Source organism: Parasteatoda tepidariorum, chromosome 2 (genome assembly GCF_982258835.1).
Source record: "Parasteatoda tepidariorum strain Cologne lab strain chromosome 2, Ptep-v5.0, whole genome shotgun sequence".
NCBI lineage: Eukaryota > Metazoa > Arthropoda > Arachnida > Araneae > Theridiidae > Parasteatoda > Parasteatoda tepidariorum.
In genome coordinates, this window is record NC_141756.1 from 26,662,445 (window position 1) to 26,686,340 (window position 23,896).

General features: G+C 28.2%; 1 protein-coding gene across 10 annotated transcripts in view; it reads left to right on the forward strand.

Moving 5' to 3' along the window:
* The window catches only part of LOC107442351 (protein Obscurin), a 281,510-nt gene that overhangs the window by 175,189 nt on the left and 82,425 nt on the right, over window positions 1–23,896 (forward strand). For 4 of the 10 annotated variants that reach the window (XM_087157050.1, XM_087157049.1, XM_087157045.1 and 1 more), the window contains 11 exons: window positions 1,804–3,579; window positions 13,344–13,403; window positions 14,787–15,023; window positions 16,649–16,820; window positions 17,841–18,016; window positions 18,098–18,185; window positions 19,422–19,603; window positions 20,386–20,424; window positions 20,797–20,920; window positions 22,572–22,747; window positions 23,488–23,593. In XM_087157050.1, the coding sequence (XP_087013176.1) occupies window positions 1,804–3,579; window positions 13,344–13,403; window positions 14,787–15,023; window positions 16,649–16,820; window positions 17,841–18,016; window positions 18,098–18,185; window positions 19,422–19,603; window positions 20,386–20,424; window positions 20,797–20,920; window positions 22,572–22,747; window positions 23,488–23,593 (3,136 nt within the window). The remainder of the gene's footprint in view (window positions 1–1,803; window positions 3,580–13,343; window positions 13,404–14,786; window positions 15,024–16,648; window positions 16,821–17,840; window positions 18,017–18,097; window positions 18,186–19,421; window positions 19,604–20,385; window positions 20,425–20,796; window positions 20,921–22,571; window positions 22,748–23,487; window positions 23,594–23,896) is intronic. The other 6 variants (XM_087157051.1, XM_087157047.1, XM_087157055.1 and 3 more) reach the window with 3 other exon arrangements.

Below are 23,896 nucleotides of genomic sequence, written 5' to 3' on the forward strand. Positions count from 1 at the left end.
AAGTATATTTTTTTGTCTGATTTCATAACTTAAAATACTGACTGCTCTAATTAATTAGCATACTTAAGGTGTGGCCCTCAGACCATTAATATTGAGTCCTGGACGTGACAATCCGATCTTTTGATCAAAAGTTGTTCTGGGTGTTCGTTTTTTGAGCACTGTATAACACTCTTCCTTACATATTAAGTACCAAAAAAAAAATAATGTCTCAAAATTATTCTAACACAATGACTATTTATTCCCAAACCATCCATATTTTTCCATGGGGGTTCAAAAATTTCGTAAGTAAAAAAAAGTATGAAAATCTTTTTCGATTTCATAATTATTGTTGCAATTTAAATTAATTTTTTGCAAAAATTCTTTTTGAAATCACGTCAATAAGATATATGTAGACTTTCTGAGTTGCTTTGCTTAGATTATGTGTGAAAAAAAAGACGATCTCAAAATCTCTTGCAACAAACAGAAACTATGGAAGAAGCTGATTCATGCAACCCAGAAAGGCACGTCATTCTAAATCGGGATCTTCAGAGGCAGGAAGAGAAAAAAAGAAGAAAAAAATAGTTACAGCCACTTTGATCTTGGGGGCCCCCTATCGGAGGTTCCGGTCTTCATCAAACTTTGCAAATGGTATTTTTTTGTGATTATTTACCGAAGAACTTACGACTGCGAAATTCTTTGGCCGTATGCCTCGTCGACCTCCCCTCTGCAGCTCAGAGGACGTAAGTGGTTTCATTTGTGTGGAATATCCTCTCAAAAATTGGTGTTTGCAAATAACTGGGACGTGATATTTCCCATTGAGTAATTTTCAGCCGATGTCTCCTGCTGCCATTTTTGTCAAGTGAAATGTGATATTTTATCTTTTGTGATGTTTTTATTTGTTCTTTTGAAGTTATTTTTGTGAATTCCAGAAATAAGAATTTTTTATCTTGTTTTTGTGAATTATAATTTGGACATTCCAAGGTCACTGAATGAAGTAAATAAATGCCATACGTTTGTTTTTATTTCTTAAAATAGTTGCTTAATCGGGTGAAAGAGTTTTCTTTTAGTAATTCTACTTAATGACTGAAAAAATATTTAAAATTATTTAATAATATTAATTTAAATGTTTTTGTTTATTAATAAATAGGACTAAAACAGAATCAAAACATAATACAAATATTAAATTATTTTATGATTAAAAGATTTTTTTGTTTATTTTATGATTAAAAGATTATTATTATTTTATGTTTTGTGTTTTGAATAAATTTTCAAAAGCAATCATTTCTATTAGCAATTTTAAAGTTAATTATAAAACGTTAGTAAATACTTTTTCATATTGAATAAAATAAATTAGTTAGTCAATTATTGTATTTAGTATAAACACATAGCTTTGAATTGTTTTTAAATAACTTTAATCGTTTCAGCTAAATATAATATTTTTAGTTAAAACTATTTTAGTAAAAAATTTTTTAGAAAATAAAAATAATGAAGTCTTATAATGATAAGTCTAATAATGATGTTTAATAATTATTTATTATGAGTATGGGAGTTTTTGAAGAAAATAGATTATACAGTTCTATATTTATTACAAAATTATAAATTACTCCGTGAATAAAATATGTATAATTAATTTTTTATAATTACTTTGTTATATGAAAGCTAAGCTTAGATATAGAGATAAAAATTCCGTATTTTTAATGTTCCTTTGATTTCCTTCTAAATGAATTTAACTTTCCAGCATTCTTCTATATCAAAACATTAATACTAATTTGAAATAAATTTATGACATATTTTTATAAATTTTTTCATAAAATTTTATTGCAGCTGTTGAAGACTTAGGTGAACTTGAACCGAGTTTGGAACCTGTTCCAATCGCACCAACTGTTGAAGAGATCATTTCAAAGTCTAATAGTGATTTAGCGCAAATTGAGCCTGACACGCCAGTCAAGCGCCAAGACTCAGATAAGAAACCTTCCGCTACTCCAGACTCATCTGTGCCACAGACACCTACTGAAACTGAAAATACACGCCCTTCTTTAAAAAGACAGGCATCTGTTAAGAAACCTCGAAAGAGTTCCGATTCTTCAGCTCCACAAACTCCGACAGATTCTGAAACTGCTCAACCAAGTTTCAAAAAACAGGATTCTGTGAAAAAACAGAAGAAATCAGACGATTCACCTGCTCCTGGTACCCCTATTGAAAATCTAGATAAACCTCCTCGATTTCTGAGGCAGGATTCAAAAAAATCTAAATCATCCGATACATCTGAGCCTCAGACACCATCTGAAGACTTACCATCAGCTCCCACTTTAACGAGGCAAAGTTCAAAGAAATCATCTGCTCCTCAAACACCATCCGAAGAGCATCAATCTGCTCCATCTTTAGTTAGACAGAGCTCTAAAAAGTCACAAGAATCGACTCCACAAACTCCAGTTGAAGAGCTTCCTTCGACACCCTCTCTAGGAAGGCAAGATTCAAAAACGTCTAAGTCGTCTGAAATTTCTGAACCTCAGACGCCAGTTGAAACTTTTACTTCTCCTCCTAGTTTGTCGAGACAAGAATCTCGAAAATCTAAATCTTCAGCTCCTCAAACACCTGTTGATGAATTGCCATCCGCTCCCTCATTGACAAGACAAGATTCAAAAAAGTCAAAAGCTTCGGACGCATCTGCACCACAAACACCGAGTGAGGATTTGCCACCCCCATCTTTGACTAGACAAGATTCAAAAAAATCAAAAACTTCAGATACTTCTGCACCACAAACACCAGCCGAGGACTTACCGTCATTATCTTTGAAAAGGCAAGATTCCCAAAAGTCGAAGGTGTCCGACAAATCAGCTCCACAGACACCAGCAGAGGAGCTACCATCACCGTCTTTGATTAGACAGGATTCCAAAAGGTCGAAGGCTTCAGACACATCTGCACCGCAAACACCAGCTGAGGACTTGCCACCCCCGTCTTTGATCAGGCAAGATTCTAAAAAGTCAAAATCTTCTGATAAATCTGCTCCACAGACACCAGCTGAGGATTTACCATCCCCATCTTTGACTAGACAAGATTCCAAGAAGTCTAAAGCTTCAGAATTATCTGCTCCACAGACACCAGCTGAGGATTTACCATCCCCTTCTTTTATTAGACAAGATTCTAAGAAGTCTAAGGCTTCAGACTTATCTGCGCCCCAGACGCCAGCTGAAGACCTGACGTCCGCACCTTCTTTGACTAGACAAGACTCAAAAAAGAAAACTGAAGAAGTAGAAAAGCCCCCGTTGGCTCGCCAGGAGTCCTTAAGCAAGAAATCTAGTGCCAGCGATAAACGCAAAGCAGATATTGAATCAGCAGAAGAAACAGAAGCCAAAAGTAAACTTCGTCGCCAAGATTCTGTGAAAAAGAAGGAATCAAAAGCATCAACAGAAAGTATCGACAAGAAGAAATCAAAAGGAGGTGAGGAATTTTGTGATATTCCGCAAATAATTATGTCTGAAGACGCTTCCGGTTCCGATGCAAGGATGGAGAGCGTGGATTACGGTGAAGATAACGCCACGTTGGCGAGTGAAAGTTTTCGATCAGATGATACTCCTTCGAGTGTGACCCCTGTCAGTGGTGCGTATGTTAACCCTTCTATGCCTTCTCCTACCCTAAGCTACTACCATTACCTAATCCTCATTCCGGCTTTATGTGCATGTTATGTGTTTACTCAATACTTAGCCACTTTTTACTATGAATAAACTTATTGAGGTCATTAGGTAACTGATCTATATTTTTGTTTATTTTGGAGCCACTTTGCAGAACGAAAATAACTTGTTCAACTTAATGAATTATGTCAACAGTGAGGAAGAGCAATGTACTTGTTACTCTCAGAACTATGCATCCTTTAAACTAAAACTCATTTACTAATTTTTCGTTTAAAAGATTTATACTTTAAAGGTATTTTTTTAAATATGAACTCTTAAAATCAAGTCTTACTTCAAGTTTGTTCCTTTTTATTTTTATTTTAGACTGTTTTATAATTTATTCAAACTTTTTACAGTTTGTTTGGAAAATGTTCATTGATAAAATTTAAACCCAAATGCTTTAAACCTGCACAAATGTTTTATGATTTTTCCTTTTTAAAAATTTCTTTTTTAAGAGAAAATTTAATTTTTTATTAATTATTTCCAAATTTACTTTAACTAATTTCTATTTTTCTACGCTATGGACCACAATATTTTCTACATTTAAATGGGTTTAATTCTTGTTTCATTTCAACGATTTTGTTACTTATAATTTTACATATATTGTAATTATAGTTTGAAACGGCTTTTCATAATATGCTTCTGCTATGTTAAAATATATTTACATGTGATTATGTTAATTGAAATGTATTAAAATGCGAATGAAGAAACTGTGATAGCAATATACATTATGTGCCATTAATACTTACTATTAACGTTTTTGATTTAAATCTTTTTCCTTTTTATCAACTGTATTATTTTAAGTTGCATACTGTATTTTTTGAAATATTAAAGATTTAGAGTGACGTTAGCATGATTTTGTCTCTAATTACTAAACTAATTATTACTTTCTTTAAATTTATAATTTACTAGATACTAAACAACAATATAGAATTCGAATTTAATACGTTGTTTTCCTGTTTTGATCGAAACATAAATACAGAAAAATAAACCGTTCATGGATTCGCAATCTAAAAGTGCTTGAATTCTTCCTATTTGGCTATTTTTTTCCAAACAAATTCTATAATTATAATAATAAAAGTAAATAATAATAAACAAAAGAGCAAAATTTTTCCAAAAGGATGCACTTTTGTTCCTTATTATTAAAGGAGTTTGTGTGTGAGTGAATGTAAAAGTTTAAAAAATCTGAGTTAAAAGCTATGTAAAAGTTTAAAAAATTTGATTACATATAATTCCATGTTTAAAAAACAATACACTTTTTGAGATTTTATCGCTGTATTTAGAATGGACAATGTCTTTTAAAAGGTTTTTTTATAAACATTTTCGAATCTACGAATCTATGAGCATATTTTTTTCAATATTATGTTTTCAAAAAAAAAAAATCCAATTATGAAATCAAAACTTTGTTCACAGGTGAAACTGTTCTTTCTTAGTAATAAACAGGAGAGAGAAAAAATATTTTTTTTACTAGCCAATAGAGAGTGACTCTCGTAAAATGAAATGTCATCTCGCAACTATAACTTTTGGTATAAATTACATAAATTCTTGTTTATTTTCATAAAATACCTCTTAACCAAATTTATCAAAGCTGAGTGTAAATATGTTTAAATATTTTAAAAATTAATTTTATAAAAGTAACATTAGTAAACAAACAAAATGACATAAACATTTCATTAAATATTTATCAATATAATAAAAATGAATATTATTGATACTCGAAATATTAAATTAAAATGAAAATATTGAAGTTATGCAACGAAAAATTGTGACATTTTCATAAATTATAAATAAAAAGTAAAAGAAAGTACTTAATGTATTTAATCCTTTTATTTATAAATTATTAGGTTAGATGTTTGATTTTGTAATTGGCTATATGGCTATTTTTTTCCGTTAGTAGTCATATACTTCGGGAAATTATGTGTAATTAATTTTAAATAATTAGTTCTTATTTGCACTACATTTTTTTTATTAAGATAGAAGATAATATATATTATAAAATAAAATTTTTTATGCAAATAAAGACGTTATTTTAGGCAAGATTTTCAAAGACACTTTGTGTATGATAATATTTTAAATTCTGTAAAATAAAGGTTCCCTCTGGTATTTCATAAATTTAATATTTTTTTAAAAATATGTTATTTTTATGGTTAGTAAGAAAAACTCAATTTTCTTATGATTTAGATAAATCTATTTTAAGTAAAATGTATTTTTATTTTCAATATCTGTTACTAACAGTTGCAATTTGCTTTAAAATTACAGTTTTCTACTATTAAAGTTTTTATAATTAAAGAATTTACAGTTTTCGGTAGAAATCGGTAGGAATAATTATTAAAACCCGAAGTTTTAATAATTCTTACGGAATACTTACTTTTTTAAATTTATTCTAAGTTTTGGTCACATTTTTACTATTAAATGATTAAATAATTAACAGAATAGTTACGTATTAAGAAAAAAGAAGTTAAATAAGAGAATAATTAATTACATTTACATTGCATTCAAACATACAGATCCAGTGACTTACTTACCATTAGAAGTTAATAGAATGAATATTGTAGCGTTAATTGAATATAAGAATAAACTTTGCGTATTTCATCAATTCTAACATTTGAATAATGTAAATTAAGTTAGTTTCATATTAATCATCATCTCTCTAATCATTGTCATTCTTAAATAATAGATTCATCATTTTAATTCAACACATAATCATGTTGAAATTACAATTATTACATACTCAGTGATAAAAGTAATTATAACATGAATAATTTATGATCATTTTAGTTAAATGAATATGCTACTTCAAGGATATAAAAATTACCAAAATTGATGAAAGATCTATAAATCTGTGTTGTATATATGTATGTTAGTGATGTATATATGCATGGAAATAGCTTGCATGTTGAAGTATATGCAGTAGATTTTTAGCTAGTGTATAATCAAGCTTGCGCATATATTTCCACGCTTATGTGCTATTGAGTATTTGCCTCTTTCAATGAACCAAAATATTTTTTCAAAGCGCTTCGTGAAAGAAATTTTTAAATATTTTGAAAAAAAATTCACATAATTTTTAGTTAAGTCACTTATTTAGCATGATTGCTACCAATATATGATTGACGTGCTGGATTTGGTATTGGAACATTATTTTTTGGACAAAATATTAATTAGACAGAATATTGCCAGGAAAAAAAATCGCGACTAAAGTTTAAAATGATTTCTTAAAATCAGGGTTGGCAAGATTTTGCCGCAGGTGGAAAAAACCATGGTAAATACCGGTAAAAACCGTCCTGGCAAAAACAGGTTTTTGCCAAGCAAATTGGCAAAAACCTATATTTTCCAAGATGAGAGGACAAAAACACATTTTTGATACAAAATTGAAATATATACTATGAATATAAATAATTACAAAAAATTAACGAAATTATTATTCCATAATTAAATGATAATGTAATAATATATCATTTTAGTAGTAATTTAAAACATTATTAATTGGAAAATTTGTGATTATTCTCTTTTTTTCCAGTGAAATGAACTTATTTTAAAATTAATATAACTATAATTTAAAGCATAAAATATCTATCAACATGTGCAGTTAATTATTGTACAAATAATAATTTTTTATAATAAATAATAATATTATACAAATAATAATTTATTTGTAAAAAAACATTTATTTTAGGATTCTAAAATGAAAAGAGATCACAAACTTTCAATCTTTTAAAAATTATTAATATGTTAAAAATAATTTTTTCATGTAATGTATCAAAATTATTATTCCTTATGATTGATTTAAATTTGTTTCAAGTATTTTGTAATAATATTTAATCAGCAATTTAGATAATTTGGTTTTTGCCGGTTTTTACCAGTTTTTGCCGGTTTTTACCAGGTTTTTGCCACTGTCCTGGCAAAAACCCCTTTTTGCCGGCAAAAACTCCAACCCTGCTTAAAATGATACACAATTTTAAATATTCTGTGATATTTTATTCATATAATTTCTTGATAAAATTAATTTTAAAAAATTTAATTAGTCGATTTTAAATTAATTTGTTTATAATTAATAAATATAATTTATGTTAATAAGTAAAAATTACCTCTAACATGATAGTTATTAAATAATCATTGTTAAATGATCATTAGTAACTATTAATTTTTAATATTGAATAATTAAGTTTTTGATATCTGTTGAATATTTTATTATACCTTATATAGTACTTGAATGTAATGGGCTCATAAGTGTTCATATTTTTCAGATGAAAAATATTCAAAATTCATTCAAATTACGTTTTAAATTCTTTTACTTTCAAAATATCTGAAAGTTGTGATAAGTGTGTAAGTTTCATAATCACATTTTCTTTCGGGCCATTCAGTCTTTATCATTTTCAGCATCTATTTTAAAATTTAGCAAAGATATTTTGTCTTGCTAGAATTTTGTCATCCGTTTTTCTGGCCATTTAATTTTGCCTTTAAATAATTGGATTTTATTAAAAATAAGAAAAAATTTTAAATCTTTATTTTTAATCAATTTTTTTATCAAACTTTTTAAGGGAATTCCAATGAAAAAAAACCTATAGATTCCTATGATTTTCATGCATTAGCTTTAGCACATTTGTTTCTAATAATATTAGTTTCTAGAAAAATGTCAAACGTTTAATATCCCCCTTTTATGTAAATTAAAATTTCATGTAGGAATACTTGTGTAAAGTTCTAAATGTTTTAGAATGAGTGTTGTTTGAACTATATAATATGAAGACAAGACACAGTTAAAATATTGATCCTGAAATTTTTTTTAATTAAAAATGCTGACAAACAGAAAAAAAGCAAGTGTTTATTATGAATAAAAAAAATTACTAGGCAACATTAGTTATACTACAATTTAATATGTTAATCAAGTTACAAATATGTATTAGAATAACAGTGAATTCGTGTTACACATACAACCAAACATAGCTCGCAGATACGTAGAAAGCTTGTCAAAAACCAAAAGTTAAATAAATTGGTTAAAAGAAATGAGTTCATAATTAAACACACGTTTTGCATTTATTACATAAAAACATACGATTTAAAATTGCAGGTATTTTCAATAATCTTTCAAGAATAAAAAAAAAGTTCTTTTAGAATATCAATTTAGCTAAAACAATTCTACTTAAAGTAGTATGCGCCTTTTTTACAGATATAACAAGTTAAACAAATATTATTGTTGACAAGTTTATACAAAGAAGAATATTTTACAAAATAAAGTCATATTCCACAAAAATATGTACTCACTCTTTTTATAGTTACATCTGATTAAAATGAATATTTATTATAAAAATGCATACATTCTAGTATATTTTATAGTGTTAAGTTATACTGTAACTTCACTTCTGAAGTCTACACTTTTTTTACAGCTATTTAAAAAAAAATCCAAAGCTTTGTTATTCCTACTAAACATTTATACAGCAAAGAATAACTTTATAGAGTAGCATGACATATACGATTATGTTGATTACACCTTCTTTATGGTTGCCCAATACCCATTTTTAATGGAAAGATAGTTTGAAACTTGAGTAATCAGTTTTTGATGCCTGTTTTAATCAGTGTGCGTCCCCTTCTTTAATGATCACATGCAAATCGAGTTCTGGTTAAAGCAGCTAAACAATAATTTTAAATCTCAGTTTTGAAAGGACATAGAATGTAATAAAATAATTTATTTATACTCAAAAACAAATTTTACTTTGAAATAATAAATTTATAATACACACAAAAGGAATAATGATAAATTTATTAAAAATAATAAATTTAAAGATCAAGTTTTTCTTATTATTGTGTCACTTTTTAGGAGCCTTTTTAAGGAGTGTTAATTCTTTTAATTCTAAGAAAAAATATTACCATAAGCTTTTTTATGAATTAGCATATTCGAAGAATCTATGAAAGAGACAAAATTAAAGGAGTATATATTTGTCTTCAAGCATTTCTATATATTTAGAAGTTTAAAACTATTATTTAAGAAGAGATGCACATCTTAATCTTTTTATTTGTGAATAGAGGTGAGAGTTTAATTTGTTCTAAAGGAGATATGGAAGATAAAATAGAAGTTTAGTATTCACAGGAATAAATTTAAAAAGTGATTTAATTTATTTCCATATTTTTATGAGATTCCATTGCATGTTAAGGACTCACTTCTCGAACCAGCATCTAATCTCATTTCATTTGTGATCCCTTCTAACCTGTCTTTAGTTGCTAGAAAATTGCTTCAACCACGCTCTACCATTCATGGGTAAGTGGACATTTTGCTCTTACTTATCATTTAAAATTTTGCTTACTCAGAGACTTTAATAACTTATTTAATATTTTATTTTCCTAATTTAGTGCGTTATGGCTTACTTTAAAAAAGTTTATTTATAGCCTCAAAAGCAAAAGCAAGTTTCAATACCACATTTCTAAAATTGACATTTTGCTTTTAATAACATATCATAACTTATATAAAGTTATGCCCACTTAGCCACTTCAATAACTTATAATTTAACATTTTTTTTATAATTTATAGTGTTATGAAGTTAGTTGACTAACGTAAAAAAAGTTTATTTATATCATCAAAAATAAAAGCGAGTGACAATACGATATTTCTAAAATTGGCATTTTGCTTTCAATAACATATCATAATTAATTTAAGGTCGTGGCAATTTAGTCTCTTCAACAACTTATAATTAGTTATATACCATTTTATTATCCACAGCTTGTATCAAAGTTCATTGATTAACTTCGAAAGGAAGTTTATACCTTCAAAAATAAAAACCGAGAGTCAGTACTATACTTCTTAGATTTAAAAGGAATTAAAAAATGACACATAGAAGCAAATCTCTGAGGTTGAAACTCAACTGTGACAAATTACATATTGTGCTGATCTGCCACCTAAAAAATAAAATAAAGCTTTTGTTACACATCTAAGAATTATCTAATTATAGTTAAATACGTTTACAATCTTTTTTTAAATAAAATACTTAAATTATAGTAACTATATCAATATAAATAAAAACGAATACTTTGCTCAAACGTTTGTATTAATGGAAAATAATCAATTGAGAACTATAAAATAATTCATAAAAAGTATAAATTTTAATTCTTCTTATAATAATATCTTATAATTCATTATGTTTTAAATTGCTCATGCGAAATTGTTTTGTATTTTATACTTTGAATTACTACATTATTATAAATGCGTTAATTCTTAACTAATTGTAACGAGTAGGAATTAGAAAATCAGTACAAAATACTGGCAAATTATTTATTAACGGTATTATTTACAGCAAAATTTTATTCTTTTTCCTAATAATATCTACTACTTTTAAAACTACCGACATTAATTAAGTTTTTATATGTTAACTTTCTTTTTTCTTAAATGAGTCATTTTGCGATTATATTATTTTTCAATTTATAAATTTAAAAATAACCATTAATACTAATTCACCAGCATTAATTATTATGATATAATATTTATGAATTAGTATAGTATTAAAGAATTTTGAGTTTATTTATCTATAAATATAAAGAAATTATTCAGTTCTTGAATTAGTTAATTTCTTGTCAATTATTACTTGAATTAGTTTTGAATCAATAGTTATTTTTAAAAATTGCTTAAACAAACAAAAAAATCAGTTAATTAAATTCCAAACTGATTTCAATGACCAAACAAATACACAAGTGCTTTACTACTTTGTTCTACATAGTTACAAAGGTCATTACCTGGTCACAATACATCTCTTGTACACCCGTTTCTGTTGGACCTGCAGACAATAGTTTCGAGATTTAAATTCAGTGGTTTTTGGCATTGCGTCAAGGTTCTTTTGCAAAAGTTGGCAACAGCGATTTAATTGTTCAGCTTTTTATCTGCTTAGACGACACATTTAATACCGCTTAACCCATCTAAGTATATTGTGTTTCTAATAGGATCAGCTGACAAAGGAAAAGAATAACTCTTTCGGAAAAACGCAGCTGAATGTTTTTTATTTCTTTCGTAAAGACATTTTTTCATCAGGGTTCACTGATATATTGCATCTTGATTTCATTAGGGTTTATATATTGCATCTTAGTTTAAATCACGATTCAGATTTAGCTCAAAAAATGAAGAAAAAATAATCACGTTTTGTGAGCAAAAATATTCTTCAAGTGACGCCAAAAGAGGAAAATATGTCTCGGTTGCAGTTAAGCAAAACAAAATATATAATAAGAAAAAAACTCATATCAATTAAGCAATTGAAATTTAAGATGTTAACGGGGTAAAATTAATAAAACTGAGATAATTATGTTAATATGAATATGAAAGATTATTTACAACTGAAAATCTATAAAAAATTAAAAAAGTTATAGTGGTAAAATTTTGACGTAAGTGTGATGCAGCAGCACCGTAAATTGTGATTTAAATCATCTGATTATTTTTAAAAAGTCATTCACTTATATCAAGGCATTTTAATTTAAAAAAGCATAAACATCGAATTAAAAATTTATAAAACATTTTAATCTAAATTGTTTTAAATTTTTATTGATTGTTATAACTTTAAAATATATTGTTTTTTTAATAAGTAAGTTAATAAAACATTTTAGTGTTTTGTACATTACATTAGTATTTATTTATATTATTACTGGGCGTGTAATAAATAAAAGCAATTTTGCTGAATGATCTTTTTAAAACCTTATCTGCTATTTTTTTGATTTCACAAATACAAACTGAAAAAATTTTATTCAGTTACTTTTCTTTTAACCCATACACGAGAAAAAAATCCTTACGGATTAAAGATTTTTTATGCTTTTATACATTTATTTATTTTGCTAAAAAAATAATTATTTAGAAAACGCAACCTATTTGTGTTTTAAAGCACATACTTTAAAACATAATATTTCAATATCTCAAATAAAGTTTTGAATCTTAAAGTTCATACAGTATCATTTAATAAATAGGCAGGTTAAATTATTTTACATGGAAATATTTATTAACTTTCCGTAAATGTAAGGTATAAGGCAATGCAATTTATTCTGTCATCGAACTCTAGTGTTAATGTGGTTCATTGTTTCGTAATTAATATTTTATAGTTAAAGGGGTTTCCCTTCATCGTTTAATGTTTCATGGTTTAAGGTTTCACTTCTTTTGTGTAAAAATTGTTTCTGCGCAAATAAAAACGCACAATTTTCTTCAATCTATTATTTCCATGATGCGCTATTTTCATTAAATGCATTTATTTTTAATAAATCCTTTTAGTTTTAATTCGAAATGCTTTTTAAAAGGAATAAAATTTACTATTCTAATTTCTATTGCATGCTTGATTTAGTGAAAGTTAATATTATTTCAAGACAAGACATTATTCAATAAATTCGTTTAGAAAATACAAGATTTAATTGCCTACAGTTTAAAATAAATGAAAAAGTACGTTTTCTTTCATGCTGCTTTAATTTAAAAACGCTAAATAATTCAGAATAATAAATCTTTCTACTTTAATTAATCTGCTAACTTCTAATAAATTAATTATTTTTATATACATTGTTTTCTAATCGTAGTATCTGATTTACTAAAAATATTCTATAACATGCAAGTGTATATTTAATATTAAATAATGTAAAACAGTAAACAACATTTTGTTATTTTTACTAATACATGATTTTTTATATAAATTTTTTTTGTTGATATTTTGTTTTGCTTTTGCTAAACTAATGCTTCATGCTTTGTAGAATTTGATCCAATGGAAAAGCCACGCTTCTCCAAGCCTCTGAAGGGAATCACATGCATATGTAAGTATTAAAATATAAGTAAATTAACATGCTTTTTTTTCAATTTTTTGAAGTTTTTGTTTTAAGCGTTTTATATTTTTTGTGATACATTTTACATTTATTAACAGCTTTAATAATTTTTAAAGCTAGCAAGGTATCATAAGTGTGTCATGATTCATTTTTGGTTTTACTACTATTTTAAAAGACATTAATTTTGTCAAATTTATTTATACTTTACTACAAAAAGCAGTTTGAAGTCATGCATGTTAAAAATTTATCACCATATAAAAAATGACTTTTTTAATACTTTATAATTTGTTTATGTAAGCTGTAGGCTAAAATAAAATAATTTTAATTGTTGTAAACCAAGGGTAAATGATAGGAAATTAATTATATACAATTAAACACTAATCAGACTAACGTACGACAGGTTTTTTTAATGTTTCATAAAAAAGTAAACTTTAGAATTTAGGAAACAATTTTAATTCATTTTAAATGTCAAAGACATAGAATCTATTATCAAATGGGTGGCGGCATTGGATTTAAAATTGCTGAATTAATTATAATTAATTTATTTTTCCCTTTTTGCTTGATATATCACTTATAAAATGGTCTTTAAAAATTATTATTTTACTAATTTATTTTTTGTTACAATAAAAGCTCGGGATTCTTAAATACTCTTTAGAAATGAAAGCATTTTTAAAAATATTGATATTTAAATATATTTTTATTTTTTACATCTTCGATTTCATCGAACACATTGTTTCCTCAGATGTTTTTTAGGTACTACAAAAATAAGTATTTCTACACTGCTGTTTTCCATAGCTATATTTATGTTGAAAAATTTTCATGCTTATTAATCTTTATCTCATGTTAATCAACCTTTTAATTTATTAATTAAAAACTTTTTTTAGATTAAAAAGAAACTATTGAATTTTGTTTTATACATTAAGGAACTTAGAAATGATGAAACAGATATGAAAAGAGTTGCATTGAAAGCAATACTACTGAAAAAAAAGCTATTGAATTTTGTTTGACATATTAAGGAACTTAGAAATAATAAAGCAGATATGAAAAGAGTTGCGTTAAAAGCAATGCAAATAAATTACATAGTTATTGAAAATTTGAAAAAATTAATCAGAATTGAAAAAAATTAGAAAAATAGATGTCGTTTAGCGTTTAAGCATTCTGTCAGCTTTGCTTTGAAGTTAAGTTTTAAAATGTTTACAAAAAATTGTATATTAGGTATACACAAAAGTAATTATGTTATGGTGATTACTACTAAAATCGTTTGTAATCATTATTCGAGAAGTATTTGCATACTATTTGCGAAATACTAAGTTTAGTTCATTCCATGATATTGTATAAATATGCTAATGATATTTTTACCTTTACATTATTAAGTGGGTGAGACCGCTGTGCTAGAATGTGAAACGGACGGATCACCGATACCGAGTGTCACATGGCTGAGGGACAATCAGAAAATTGCCAAATCCAAACGAATAGAGACTTCTTCTACGGGTCAAAAACACACACTCATCATCAAGGATGTCAGTGGAGAGGACGGTGGCCTGTATACCGTTGTGGCTTCTAGTGAAAAAGGAAGTGCTTCATGCAGTGCTCCTCTCAACCTGAAAGTCTGTAAGCTGCAATTGATTGCTATCCAGTTTTCTCATACAGCATTTTATATAGATTTCTTATGACAGCCCCCCCCCTTCAAAGCATATGTTTAGAATCTTTTTCAAAAAGGAACTCAAAAGAGTATGTTATTATTTTTTCAAATGTAACTTGAACAAGACAGCTCATCAGCCATTTGTGCGAATTAAATCCGGCAAGTGTGCCTTTCATTTGGCAAGAGAGCACCGCTAGGGTAAAAGTGCAACTTAGCTCAGAATACCCCAGATAGATTGCAGTACTACTTCCACAATTCAGTCATAGGTCTGAAGGGGAACGAAATTTTCTCCAGATACTAGTACCTATGGTATTACTCAGCAACCGACCACAGGGCTTTCGATTCCACAGGTTTTGCAAGCACTTATATCGCATGTACTCGGTAGGTCTTGGCGATTTTGAGGATTAAAACTCGACCCATCTGTACCGAAGTTCGATTCCTTATTCACCGGGCTACCATGGTTTTAGAAACAACAACAATTATAACAAAAAGGTATGATTATTTAGGGTCACAAACAATTATTTTAGTGAAAAAGATATAACTATACTATCACAGAACTAAAATCATAAAGTTTGTTTGTCTGTTTTAAAAAATTAAATGATAATTTATTTAATCACCTTTTAATTCCTCTTAGTTTATCCAGCAATCAAACTGATTTTGAGATTTTCAGTTGCATGATGCTCTATATATTACTAAAGCAAATGTTACGATAAATGCGTTAAATTATGAATTGAGCATTAATGCAACTGATCAACATTCTTTTCTGTTCTAAAATGCCTAAACTTTGAATTTATCAATTGAGAATATTGGTTAAAGGTTAGAGGTAGGTCATTTGTAATATTTTTACTTCAGAAAACTATTGTTTAAATGTAATTTTTTAATTAAAAACATTTCTTGGGACATTCGATCGCGTGCAAAATTCTCAAACAGTATGATTATTTAATGGTGATACATAAATTTATTTCATAACGTGATTTTTTTTTCCTTGCTTCAAACGTAAAGCATTCTTAACATAATTGCATTTAGTGGAATAATTTTGTAATTCAAGCTTCACACTAAACAAATATTATATCTAAAATATGAAATATTGGTTTACTTAAGTAAATCAAATAGATTAATTTGGCGAATGAACTATTATTCTTCTATGGCAAGTTGGCGAGTAGTAGTAAAGCTTAGTGGGGATATTCACTTTTTATAGGTGAGGAGATTTAAAGCGAGCGAAATATGAGCGTATTTCGTTCGGGAAGAATTCCAAACTGGTACATAATTCCGATTCTTTGGTTTACTATGGTAAAAACGTCTTTAAATGGTCAGTTTATTTCTTTCTTTCTTTCTAATATAACCTAAAAAAGTTGTCTATATTCCTCTTTTCTCTTTTGCTTCGACATTCTTTGCCTTCATCCCCAAAATAGTTGTAATAAACTCTACCGGTTTGCTTAGGGCTCTGTTTGACAAAGCCAACTTGTTGTGATTGAATAATATTAGAATTTTATTAAAATTGTAATTTGATTTTCTTTCTTGGATTTTAATTATAAGAAAATTAAAGAAAAGAGTTATTTTTAACAAAGAACCTGTTTTTTTTTTAATGTTTCAGCTCTATTGGGTCTTCCAAAAGAAGATTCACGACCTACTACACCAGGAGGTACAATTCTACCCCATGCCCCAGTTTTCAAAGTGAAATTGAATAAGGAGACTCAACTTCTAGAAGGGACTAGCGTACGTTTTGAAATAGTAGTCCGAGCAAATCCTGAACCGGAAGTGAAAATGTAATGTGATACTTTTTACACATTTTTTTTTACTCTTTATTTAGTTTGTTTGCAATTAAGGCTTGATTTTTTTATTGCCTTAATTCCGTACAATCAAGATAAACTTAAATATAAGAAATTAAATATCAATATGATCTTTATTTCAATGTGCGTCGTTTTATTCAAGATTGCTTAAATGTGTTTAACAATGATTGAAGAACTTTATATTATTGATCATACTATAGTTTTTCTAATCTTTGTGAATAACATTAAAGCCTTTTTTGTTTCATTTAAAGCTTCTTCAGGTCGTTGAACTTTCATAAAAACTATTACTTTCACAATGATGGCCTATGAACTTTCATTGCCTTGCATGAAAAGAATTGTAATTTTCGAGAAATTAGTACAAAAAATCTGTGTATTAGTTGTATCTAATTTTTATGTCCAATTGTATAATTTTATTTTATCCCTAATTTATGCAATTTTCTTTTGACTGTTATAATAATTCTTGTAAGAGAGAACGAAAAGCTTATAAGGAGAAAAAGTAACAAACATAATTAAGAGCCAAAGCTGATGAATTCAACGTAATTTAACAAGGAAAAACATACTTTGAAGTGCCTCTGGGCGAAAACTGGCAATTTTTTACGGCAATCATGTTTACATGCAACATCCCGCCATATAAAAAGGCGAAAACATATCACAATAGAAACATAAAAAAAGCATGCATTAACATACCGATACAAAATCCTAACATAATATAAAAATATAACATGGCACTATCAAAACATAACAAGTACACTATAAAAACATAACGAGATATAACGTAAAATACTCGGGTTGCCATAAATGAAACAGTATCTCCCATCCCGGCGACCATTTTGGCGATAATCCAAGGAACACCTCAAAATATAAACTATCCATCTAATGTTTAAGGAAAACAGCATCAAATATTTTGATTTCCTGAAATAATTAATTTAGTTTGATTTAAAAATGCATCCTTTTGTTTAGGGAGTTGTGAAATTAAATTTCTTATTTCTATACCAGATTAAAAGATGGCAAAAAGTTAAAATTTGATGATCGAGTCCGTGTTTCATACGAGAGTAAGGAAGTGTTTGAACTGATCTTGGACCACGTCATACCTAGTGATGCTGGCACGTATACTGTGATAGCCACAAACATAGAAGGAGAAGACAAAAGTGTTGGGAATTTGAGCGTTGTCAGTAAGTTTTACTCTCTGATTTTATTTAAACTCGTTATAATGTTTGATATACTTTATTGGACCTCATAAATGTTCTTTGCAGAACATAAAGATGTGTTTAAAGGTCTTGAAGATGTTTTGGAACAAGGAAGAGAACCAACTCCTCGTCCTCTCACTCCAAAGTTCAGATGGTATGTGTGATTTATTTCCCCCCTTCAAATTAAGTGAAAAATATTGTTTCGTTTAATATTTAATAATTTTTTTAAATTCTGGTTTATTTTTTCATTCCCAGCCTAAATTAATATACGTATTTTGAAAAATTATATTCCTCACTGAGAAAAAAATATGGTCAAAACTACCAGGATATGATAAAGATGGAAAGATCAAAAAGCTTTGTAATTTTTACCGAAACGAGTTGGTAAACAATAAAATATAGTTTTATAATGTATGTTGAAATTTGCAATTTTTTCATGATATTTTTGAGAATGGCATAAATACTATTTACTGGGTTAAACTTACTTTTCAGTTTTGCATTTTTTTTTCAAACAGTGTGATTACAAGAACTGGGATTTGGAAGAAATGAATTTCTGGTTAACTGTTAGTATATTAACGCAAAATTACCGATTAAATGGTTTAAATACGATGTATTCTTTTAACCAGAATTATGTTTATTTTTCTTAGCAGAAATGCCATTACCATTCTGTAAGGTAATTTTACCAGAATTTTTTTCCGTGTATAGGTTGCGAAGCAAAAGATTAGAGATTATTTTAACTATCATTCATAATTTTTAGATTGAGGATATATTACTTTCAGTTTAATACTAATTATATAATCTTAAGATCATCTTTAGTGACATTCTTTTGCTATTTTATTTTATATTTTTCCGTCAAATTTTTTTTTCTTTATAACTAACTTTTCATCATACGTCATTTTAACTTTTGAGCCATTACCATATTATTCTTTTAATTTATATGCGCAATATTGTAAAGTTTTTTTTAATCTTAAATTTGGGGCAGAATAGTCTTTTTTGCTTTGAAACTGAACTTAATTGCAAATTTCAAAAAAATACTATCCATCTATAAATTGGAATTGAAATTGTTAATTGTAAAAGTTTTCCTGTTTAATATTTTTTTTTAGATATTTCTTTAAGGTCAATTAGGTAATTTCAATCTTTAAATCCAAATTGGAGATAAATGCTAAGAAAACTAAAGGAATTATTTTAAAGTTTGGCCATAAAAATTATTTTTTCAAATAATTCTATAATATTTTCAATTATATTATTTTTGCTAATTAACCTTTTGTATATAAGTTAAGGTTATAATACAATTCCAATTAACCGAGCCATTTATTTATTTTTTTTTGCGAAATAAATATATTTTGAAATAAGTAATATCTATTTCAATTTAAAATTATTCAATGGTTTACAGGTTTAAAGATGGTCAGTTCTTTGAAGCTAACGAACGTTTCCAGGTTATATTTAATGAAGAACAGGACAGTCTCGCCCTCATGTTCCAACACGTTACACCAGAGGATGCTGGTCTGTACACATGTGTAGCCAGTACTAGTACAGGAAGCAAAATTGCTTGCAGTGCAGAGCTTACTGTTCAAGGTTAGAAACAGCAATTTCATTTCAATTTTACATTAATTAATAAAGAGAACATCTTTCACACTGTTAAATAAATCCCACGTCCACTTAATGCAGTTCCTATTTTTTCTAACAAGGAGATGTAGAATTTAATTAAATGTGTACAGGCATTTAAAATTATATACAGTATACAAAAAAAGCTAATTGAATTTAAAAAAAAAGTTAATAAATAAAATAAATGTAAACCAACAGAATTCCCGCATCCCTAATTTGTTTTTCTCTTTATGCAATTGAGTAACAAACAATCATAATTCGTAAATTAATGTTCAAAATTTGTAGATAAATTAATATTCCAATTTTGTTGAATTTTACAAGGTTTGCCTGTAGAACTAGAAATATAAATTTTGGGATAAAGCATTTTTAAAATGCAAATGAAGGGCTTTGAATAATATATAATAATAAGCCACATTTTCATACTACACAGAAGAACGTTTTTGAAAAAGAACACTAGAATTTCCTTTCAGTAAGAGGATAGTGTGTATTGTCCTATTATCAAGAAAAACGCAAAAATTTGTATATTTTTCATTTAGAAAACAATACTAAAAAATATTAATTTGAAAATGTATCCCATGAAAAAAATATGGGTCATTATATTGCCCCAAATTAAAATATTTTTCCTTGTAAAGACGTGTCATATGAAAAATTAAAATATAGTAGCTATAGTTAAGTTTAATTTATATCAGTGTTATTTTTTTTCCACTTTTGTCACATCATCGATATCACATGAAATAAATCTTATATTTTAGAAATTGATCAAACTAGCGGAAGTGATTATGAGAAACCTGGTAAGTATAGTATAGCTCAGCTAACAAAAAAAAACTAAATTTGGATTTCTTTTTTGGAATAAATGTTTGCTGGCTAATATTCGAAACTTGCTATAAATACTTCTTTTTTAAAAACGCTTGCGTTTTATTACGCAAATGTGCTTTATATAGTAAACAAATACGCATTTAATCGTGCCTTAAATGTGATTAATCAGCAGCGTTTTAATGCTTTATTGCTTTTAATATATACGCTGAAATAATTTACAAAAGTAATCACTTTTGTGGTCTTCACGTACCCATTATCTCTTGAACAAGCTTGTAAGCGTTTGACCAATATTAAGAGTTGAAATAGTTTGGCTGTATTCTTACCTTTATACATTGTTCATATTGCAGGCGTCGTGCGACAAGTAGAAGCACCATCTATCAAGGCTGAGTTAACAGATGCTGAGGCTACTGAGGGAGGATCTGCAATGCTTGAATTAAAAATTACTGGTTTCCCCAAACCAAAAGTGACGTGGTAAGTTAACTTTAACAACGAAATGATTAAGCACAATTTTGGTTGACGTATTCAAAAAATTTAAAGAATTACGTCAAGAAGTCACTTCATTACGTTCATAGCTTACGTAAATACGTCTATAAATTACGTAGGATTGTAATTACGCTACGCAATGATGTACTGTGCTATTTTTTTTTAAATTTTGCAAATTGTGAAATTGCATTAAAAGGACCCCGATGGTTTAAATCAGGGTTTCTTTAACTATGGGTCGCGTTTTCAATAGGAGTAGTGGGACCTGCCGAAGAGGTCGCCCAAATTGTTAATTTTTTTTTTTTTTTTTTACAGATTATAATAATTTTAAGACTATCATATATTTTTATGTAATGTATCTGAAAATAAATAAGGCAAGACCTATAAGAATTGAATAATAATAAGAAAATAATAATAAAAAGACAATAATAATAATAAAAAGATAATAATAATAAAAAGATAATAATAATAAAAAGATAATAATAATAAAAAGATAATAATAATAAAAAGATAATAATAATAAGTAGGACAATACCTTTAAGAATTTTCCGAAGCAACTGAATTGATTTCTTTTTACTGTATTTTAATTTCAAGTTTGTTACTTATTTAAGATTTTCACATTTTTCCATGTTATAAAGTTAAAAATTAAAGTTAATGACTTAAAGTGGCAATATTGCAGTATTGAAAGTGAAGAAAACGACAGTTTCAATCACATATGTGTGTTGAATTTGTGTAGTACTTATGGGTTCCCACAAAATTTTCGTAAATATTGTGGGGTCCCTACACCAAAATGTTTAGAAATACTGATTTAAAGTGTGCAGCGCTCTCTACTAACGCATGTTACCACGTTTTAATCGAATTTGTAGTTAGTTCGTACACAGCTTCTGACCTACACCATACGCAGTGCTGACAGGGGATATTTTCGAGTTAGTCAATGTTCTATTGTGCCCCTACCCTAATGTTTAGGTTTCTGAATACGAAGAGATGGCTGAAAAGTTACATGTGTAATAAACCCGATTCCGAAGTCCGTGACTTTGCATCCTAATGATAGTGTTTAGGAAAGAAAGGAAAAGTTCGCATGAAATATCTCGTTTAGTTTTCAAATTCGGACTGATTATTAAAAAGGAGCATTTCTGAGGTGTCCATTTTCTTGAACAAGCATTTTCAACTGTTTTCGTTTTCTTAAACACGCATTTATAACCGTGATTATTCTCCTAAACACGCATTTATAACTGTGTCCATTTTCTTAATCATGCATTTTGAGTTGCGTCCATTTCCTTAAACACGCATTTTGAGTTGTGTTCATTTTCTCAAACACTCATTTTGAACTGTGTACAATTTCTTAAGCTCGCATTTTGAGTTGCGTTCATTTATTTAAGCACGCATTTTGAGCTGTGTTCATTTTCTTTAATAACGCACTTTGAGCTGAGTATATTTTCTTAAGCACGCGTTTTAAGCTGCGTTTTTTTTTTTTTAAACAAGCATTTTGAGATGTGTTCATTTTCTTAAACGCGCATTTTAAGCTGAAGAATTAAAAAAAAGCACATCTGCAATTAATTAACTTTTTAGCCCTGAACGGTAAAAGATTGTTTCTTATTTTTTGAAAACTGATTAATACGAGAATATTGTTTTTTAAAAAAAGGTACCACGGAGGGAAGGAAGTGTCTACCGGGGGACGTATTCGATTCCTGTTTGCAGACGATGAAACATTCACATTGGTGATCAAGAATGTGAAGAAAGACGATGGTGGAAAGTATAGCGTGAAAGCCGCTAACGAAATGGGAGAGGCAGAATCATCTTGTACTCTCACTGTGAAATGTGAGTATACCTCTTACTGTTATGTACATTAAAAGTCAACTTTGATGTGTTTTTTTATACCTTTAAAAGTGAAAGGTACTGTCCAAATAATCTATAAATTGAAAACTATTACTATGAAATCATTTATAGCCTTAAATATCTTAAGAAATTCACCAATAAAAGTTCTAAAATTGAAATTTAGGAAACGGTTACAAAAAATTAATCGATTTAAAATGAATAGTCTGCGATAAAATTCATCGATTTTGTTCGTCTTTTTGAAAAAAAAAAAAAATAATAATTTTTAAGAATGTGAAACGTTTCAAAATATTTTTTAGTAAAATTTATTTCGAAAAGACGTTTTAAAAAGTTCTCCAACATCAATAAAAAATTTTCCTCAGAAAAGCATTATTGAAACCTCTATGGCCCAAGGGGTCATAGAGGTTAGGGCTCCACAATTTCATGACCACACGACATGATAGGGGTAATAGGGTCAGCATTATTCATAAACCACCTTTACTTCCCAGACAAGTTGGTACTCACCGATCTGAATCCGGGTGGTCTTCAAGCGATCAGGTTCAAATTCTGGTCCTTCACAATAACAGTTCAGTGCCTTAACCATTGAGCCTTTTCCTAGGTAAATAAAATGCAGATTTTATTATGACTTCAAACTCTGCATCAACATTGAATTGTTATGCATGTTTTTAAAAATGATATATTTTAAATTATTTCTAATCTTTTCAATTGTTCAATTCTTTCAACAGCGGCACCTTCTTTCATCAAAGGATTGAAAGACAAGTCAATCATGGCAGAAGAATTGCTAAAATTTGAAGTCCAGGTAGATGGAAATCCAACTCCAGAAGTGAAATGGTAAATATCGTGCAATATATACACTGAAGAGCCAAAAAAAACTGGTATACCTGCCTAATATCGTATAGGGTACCCGCGAGTACGCAGAAGCGCCGCAACACGACGTGGCATGGATTCGATCAATGTGTGAGGTAGTGCTGGAGATAATTGACACCATGAATCCTGCAGGGCTGTCCCTAAACCAGTGGGAGTAAGAGGGGTGGGGATATCTTCTGAACATCACGTTGGAAGGCATCCCAAATCTGCTCAATAAAGTTCATGTCTGGGGATTTTGGTGGTCAGCGGAAGTGTCTAAATTCAGAA